Raw genomic sequence first — 7,745 nt, 5'->3', positions numbered from 1 at the left:
AGAAAAGAAATTGAGAGGAAAACAAGCAAACAAAATGAATGTGAATGTTATCTTATTAGCCCATATTTTTTTCTTCTTCATGTGGACAATGTGTTTTGCCCAAAATACCCCTGAAGACTTCCTTTCAGTTCACAATGAGGCTCGTGAAGAGGTTGGTGTGGGTCCACTCTCATGGAACCACACACTTGAAGCCTACGCTCAGCGCTACGCCAACGAGAGGATCCCGGACTGCAACCTGGAACACTCCATGGGGCCTTACGGCGAGAACATCGCGGAAGGCTACGGCGACATGAAGGGGTCTGACGCCGTGAAGTTTTGGCTGACGGAGAAGCCAAACTATGACTACCACTCAAACTCATGCGTTAACGATGAGTGCCTGCATTACACTCAGATAGTGTGGCGTGATTCGGTTCATGTTGGGTGCGCAAGAGCTAAGTGTAACAACCATTGGGAGTTCGTTATCTGCAGCTATGACCCACCCGGCAACATTGAAGGCCAACGTCCCTATTGATTAATCCATTGCTCACTATTCATCTCAAAATAATATCAAGTATATGTCACTAAATGAAGGTGAAAATTTAGGTTTAGTCAATTTCAAGTCAAGTTGATAATGGAGAGTCGTAAAAATTTATTCAAATTATTCAACTTATTTAACGATCCTCAACTATCAATTTTACGTTCTGAATTTTTACCCTAAATCAATTATCCATGCTGTCTATATTGATATATAATGTGTGGGGATAAAACGGGTTGAATCGTGTTCTAATATTAAATGGATTCTGCTAGGTTTGTACAATGTGTACAATGTGTTATTAAGTTACAAAATGAACATCTTCTATACTCTCTAGAATAACCATTTGAGTACTACGGATCTAGCGCTTTAATATCATGTCATGATACCACTCATTCCAAAAAGTTTAACTGATGGAGAAAAGTAATACTAATTATTATATTTCTAATATTCGATAAATTTTTATTGTATACATTGTATAAATATTCCATTGGTTCCTCATATTTTTCCATATTAAATTTATACCAATGACGTGAATATTAATAACGTTATTAGTAAATTATAATATTTTTTTTTGTGTTAGAGATACACAATTAAAACTTTTTTATAATATTTTGTCTTTTCAATTTTTTCCTTTTAAAAAATTTAAATTCTATCAATTAATCATTAATTTTCCGTAATACGATATTAGCTCTTAAATATATTAATTATTCGTATTAAGTTTAATATTAGAATAATATTAAATTTATTTAAAATATTTTAATACTAAAATAAAATATTTAAAATTTTTTAAAATTAAAATAAGACATTTAAAATTAAATCCAAAACATTAAAAACTGAAATAACACTTTTCTCTTAAAATTATAACACTATTTTTCTTTTCAATAATTTTGGTTCAGCAGCAGATGAGAGGTGAATAACTGATATAATCTCGTGTTGATTGATGGCATATATGTTAGACATATGCTATCAAATGAATTTAGATTTTTTAAAATAAAAAATTGATAAAATAATAAATCTAAAAAATATTATTTAATTTGTAACTCCAATCATATTTAAATCCAACTATTTTAACACTGACTAGAAATCACCTGCGAGAAGGTCTTCTGAGGTTCTTCTAAAAATGATTAATTAAGTCTCTTATTTTATTACATTATCAACTCACTCGCTTTAGAATCCTAATCCCTATCCAACGGCAGTGAAATGTGGCATCTAACAATACACATTAGACCAAGGAGAAGTAAAGTACGTATGTTATTGTTACATATCAGACTTAGCTTTGATGCAAGTTCTCCATTATATATTCCCAAAACAGAATAACTGTCACTAACTGATCGATGAGTTCTCCATAAACAATACTAATAATTAACTTAATTATATATTTGGATGAGGTTGCAATGCATAACTCAACAGGCCATTGCCTGTAATATTATTTTCATTGAAGCCATACGTGTCTCTCAAAGGAAAAATAATAATAGAGACGTGGGTGTGTGTATATATATTGAATATATAGTACTAAAAATTAATATATTTATATACCGAAGGATTGGGTTGTTCCAAAAACTGAATGGTTAGAGTGGTGCCAAAATGTGTTCACAAGTGAATAGTGCCATGTCTGGATCACCAACAAATGCTATTGGTTCTCAACTTATCAACACATAAAGTCCCAGGAATTTGAATAATCAATTAATCATTAGGACTTTAGGAGAGTACTAATATATGTTTAAGCGAAAATATTTGGTAACAAATAAAATTAGTCAATAAATATTAAATAAAATAAGTTTTAGTTGTTTTTTTATTTTTTTAATATATCTGATGTTTAAATAAATATTGAAAGTTTAAATCTCATCTTATACATATAGTAACTCACATTAATTAATAATAAACTCTTAAATGAAACTTAAATTCGTAATAAATAAATTAATATTTAACTGGCTAAATTTAGAAATACCATGAAAAAAAATAAAGATGGGCCTGATTGGTGCTTTTTATTTTTGTTATTGGACTTCCAATGATATTTTTAAATAATGTGGAGAATTTATGTATTTTTTTCATGTGAAGAGTACAAATTTAAAGGTTAAATTTGTAGTTTTAAAAAAAAAAATTTAAATGCCCAAATATGAGAATTAGATTTGAGTTTTTTTATTCTAAATTTTTTTACATATACAAATTTGATCTTTAAATTTGTATTTTAATATTAAAAAAATTTAAAATGTTCAAATCAGACCTTTCAATTTGTTTCACGGTAGAAAAAAATTTATGAGAAATGTTAGGGATAGCAAATTTTGTGATTTCTAGCTATTAATTAGTCATCATTAGTATTTTTAATAATGTAAGATTATATTTAATAGTGTAAAATTATTCACTTTTTTTACTGATTAAATGTTAGCCAAATTTTAATTAAAGTAATGATCCTAAACTTTCTCAAAATTTATTTCAACACAAATTAGAACCTCTATTTTTACACTATAAAATCTTACTTTTAAATTTTTCTACTCCTCGAAATCTAAAGGCATGCTTTGTTACTTAAAATTTTTAAAAAATTAAATCCATATTAAAAAAACATACCAATTATCCGTGAATTATACGCAATTTTTTTCTATATATAAAAAAAATTAGCCCCTAATTGGTGATGATGTAGGTATTTTAGGTTTAACTAGGCAAAATTTACTGCTTAATTTGGGGTGCTTACAAGATTTACGGACATGAAAATTCAAAAGGCCGGCCGGTTGACTTCTAAAGTCTTCACTAGTGACGCCATACCCCTCTTGAGTCCTGATTTCTAAAGTCTTTACTAGTGACGCTTTTTATTTTAACGAGATTTGAATTGCCAACACTTATTTAAAAGGACTAATGAGTTAATTATTAGACGAACCCAACTTGGCTCTAGTGACACTTTTTATGCAACTCATGAAAACATAAAAGATCGGAATAATCATCCCTGGTATACAATTTTTGTGCAACACAAAAGGTTAGCTTGCGTTTTATGCTTTTTATATTATATTAACCTTAGGGTTATCGTTAATTGTTGGAACCACGTGTTTTCATACTTCATCAGATTCAATTCGTTAGGCTTCTTGCCAGTTACTTAGCGCTAATTAATTAATAAGTAATTAGCGAAAGGAAGAAACAACCCGTTTAATTTATAGTACATTATGAATCACGATAGGTGCAATGATACATACATCACCCTAATCCTTATTGTTCTTGGTGAGACAGTTAGAAATCGGAGTTACAATAATAAAAAGTTATTAATTTAAGAATCAAAATAATCAATATACCGAGGAATTGAAGAAGATCAGCAAACTGAAAAATCTTTTAGTTGTCCTTTTATAAGTAACAAACAAAACTGAAATAGGGTAGTTTAGGGTTCCCTTTCCTCTTCAGGTCTTGGTTCTCGATCCCCCTAAATAACAATTATATTTTCATTTTATTTTTTAAAATTTGAGGTGACTAGTATTTTCTTCTATTTGCCTTGAATAGTTGCATTTGAGTTACGACTCTTCATTTATTTGAAGAAGAAAATTACGCTTATTATATTTCGATGAACAAAGGATAGCGAGAGAAAACACAAAGAACGTTTTTGGTTTATGATGATAATTATAGTGGAATATTAAACAGCGAAATAAAACGTTTTTGGTTTTTGCGCATCCATTGACCTTGACCAAGCAAGAAAACACAAAGTAATTACTATCCAATCACTTTCCTTCGTTGTTGTATCTATGTAGTTATTCTAGTTAACGCATGACACGCCTTGATTGAAGCTTTGAGAAAAGATGATTCTCATTGCGTACAATTGTTCTCCATCCAAATGCGTAGCATGTTCGTTCCCGTTTCTCTTTTGATCGATAAGTTTGTTTAATATTCTAAAGGTCTAAAGTATAATAACTTTTATTTTCTATCCATTTTCCTTTTCTTACACGGCGGTATATATAGGGCAATCTAATCTATACTCTACTTGCGGTATCTAAACCCGAACCAATCAGTTCGAGTAGGATTATTTATCTGACCTGCTACGAGTAAGGTAGGTTGCGGTGTAAATTTATTTGTGGGTAGGATAGGGTACGAGTTCAGGGTATATCTTATCCTATTTTATCCGCACTTCTAATATATTATATAATATATGTAAAAGTTACGTATATAATAAAGAAAGTGAGGGTTGAACTCACAATCTTCTTTTTATAAAATTTGAAATAACCACTAAATTTGTTGATGATCATATTATTTATAATTTTATATTAGATTTCTTTAAAATTTTATTGTTTTTAATTTTAATTTGAACTTAATTTTTTTATTTTTTATTTTATTAATATATATAAAATTTAAAATGGTTAAATTTTATATTTGCTTAAAATTTTTTTATTTTTCTACGAACAAAATCGAATAAGATAGGGTTTAGAACTTTAGGGTGCGGGTAGGATTGAGGTTGAGAAATTCTCAACTCACGAGTAAAGTAGGGTAAAATTTAAAAAAAAAAATTCAACTTGCGAATAATAGTAGAATAGAGTCCAAATCCTATTCTACCCTACCTATTATTAGCCCTAGGTATATATGATTATCGCATATATGTAGAGGCCTCTACCGAAGAATCGTAACCATTAACCAAGTCTTCATATACAACTACAACCAGTCTAATCTGGATTTTTTGCTTTGATGAAGACTCATCATCACAACCATCAAATTTCAAATACTCCCATATATGTAGGAAAGAAATTAAAATGGCTAGCTTATAAAGAAAAGTTATCAAGAAAATTTGATATTGATCAATAAGATAACAAAAATATTATATGCACATTAAAAATTAATTACTATGAATTTATGTATAAATATATATATTATTTAACTTATTTTTAATATTTATTTATATTTTAATATATATTTTATATTAATGATAAATTAATAATAACTGATTTTTATATATACATAACACGATTGATAACATATATATAAATCATTTACTTGATTACGTGTATATAAATCCTTTAAATTAATAATTATGAACTTTATTAATTAGATTGGAAAAATATCATTAGACTTAGAATAATACTAACCACAACTAATTTTTATTATATTAGATTAATTTAATTAATAAAAACATTTAGATATGTAATATTTATCTTAATAAAGATACGTTGATTTTGCATTTTATTTTTAAATTTTATTTTTAATATATTATATTTTTAGAAATTTGTGAAAAAATAATGAAACAAAAAGTGAAAATAATATCACAATTTTATAAAAAAAAGATAAAAATAGAAAATATAATTTATTATTTTTATTATTTTATTTTTTATATTTAAAGAATTATAAAATTAATAATATCACAACATACACCTACCTTTTTTTGTGGGACAAATAGAAGAGATGAAATAGTAGAAAGAAAAAGAGATGAAAAAAAAAAAAGAAATAAAGAAGGACAAACTTGACTAAATATTTATGTTAAAAATTGATTCTCAAGCTTAAATAATTTTCCTATTAAATAATGCGTCGTCGTGTATATTGTGTTGGATTATTCTTATCTAACAATCATGGTCACTAAGTAATTTAATTTAATTTCTTTAAGACCATGCACTCGATGCTTATTTAGAATAATACGATAACAGGTGTAACAGTAACACGTATGCTATATATCAATATGGCTAATTTTACGGTGTATTTTATTTGGTGTCTAATTTTTATTTAGATTATTTTTATAATAATTTTAAAATATTTAAAAATTTTTAATTTTTATATTTTAAATTTAAAATTAATTATTTAATTTATTTTAAAAATTAAATAATATCTTTTAGGTATCATAACAAACACCTATCAATATATGTATCCAAAAAAAATGAAAATACATTATTATAAAATAAAACAAAAGTGGAACAAAACGATACTAGCACAATTATAACGTAAAAAATATCCGGTCTTTATTATTATATTATTGATATGTTATGTTAACGAATAAAGAAGCTATAAACAATTGAATTGAATACTTAAATTCTAAAATAACCTAATATTATTAAAACAAAAATATTTAATAACAAAAAAATATTTTAAAAAATAATCAAAATTTATTTTATTTAAAAATTTAATAATTAATAAATATTAAATAAAATAAATTTTAATAAATTTTTTTGTCTTTCTAATATTATTTTAACATTCAATTGATCATTCTGATGATTTGCTGTTTATAATTAAGTGATGATTCGTTGTTTACAATTGAGTATGCAATAGATTATACTCATATTTGATACACCATAGTAATTAAATGTTTCAATAAATTGAGCCAAATCATATTTCATTTTCAATAAATTTTAAAACAAATTTACCTATCAAAATACATATTTTCAAGTTAACAAAAGATTATTTACCATATTTTAATGATGGAAATTAAAAAAATCAATTAAAAAAATAGAGAATAGACATGTTGGTTTGAAGATGAAATAAAATCAAAAGAATTAATTAATCACTTAACATTTAACATTTCTCTAAATGGTATAGACAAGGAGCCAAAATAAACAAAGATGGTGATTTCTTTTTCGCCATAGAATAAAATAAAGATGAATATGAAAGACCTCCATTATTATTATTGATTGAATATAATAGTCTCTAATTGAAGTGTATTATTAATTACCCGAAGAAATAATTGAACCCAAAATTTTAAGAGGCTAATTTTATGGTGTTTTTTATTTGATGTATAATTTTTATCTAAATTATTTTTTATAGTAATTTTAAAATTTTAAAATTTTTATATTTTTAAATTTAAAATTAATTATTTAACTTATTTTAATAATTAAACAATATTTTTTAGGTACTATAACAAATATCAATTTTTTTTTTAATTTTTTTCGGTATTCTCCAACCTGATAGGTCAAAGACTAATTTATCGCGAATCTAAGCTCCATTTAAGAGTCTATCGCTGGCTAATGGATTGTTGCATGTAGCAGACGAGATTCAAACCCCCCAGCACTTGTTTAAGCATACGAGTGAGCTGACTACTTGACGAATCCAATTGGTTTAACAAATACCATTTTAAGAAGCGGTATAATTGATGTTTATGCCCCCATAATAACAATTAAATCTAGTTTAAGAAACTAGCAGCCCCACTACATATTTATTAGCTAGTTTTCTTAGTCATCCACGTTCCACACATTCATATATTTTGAAAGTTCCACACTAATCTTCCTTATGAAAGTTTCTAACTACCAATTTTCTATGCTAAAATCCCTATAAATACGTCACAAGAGTT

At 26.2% G+C, this 7,745-nt stretch overlaps 1 protein-coding gene across 1 annotated transcript; it reads left to right on the top strand.

Annotated features, from left to right (window-relative positions):
- Positions 1-848, top strand: LOC130956319 (basic form of pathogenesis-related protein 1-like). Its single transcript, XM_057883357.1, has one exon. It carries the CDS (start codon positions 35-37, stop codon positions 509-511), a length of 477 nt encoding a protein of 158 aa, XP_057739340.1. The 5' UTR covers positions 1-34; the 3' UTR covers positions 512-848.
- The last annotated feature ends 6,897 nt before the right edge of the window (positions 849-7,745 follow it).

Source organism: Arachis stenosperma, chromosome 10, assembly GCF_014773155.1.
Source record: "Arachis stenosperma cultivar V10309 chromosome 10, arast.V10309.gnm1.PFL2, whole genome shotgun sequence".
In the NCBI taxonomy this organism is placed as follows: Eukaryota; Viridiplantae; Streptophyta; class Magnoliopsida; order Fabales; family Fabaceae; genus Arachis; species Arachis stenosperma.
This window is presented reverse-complemented; position numbering and strand designations above follow the sequence as displayed.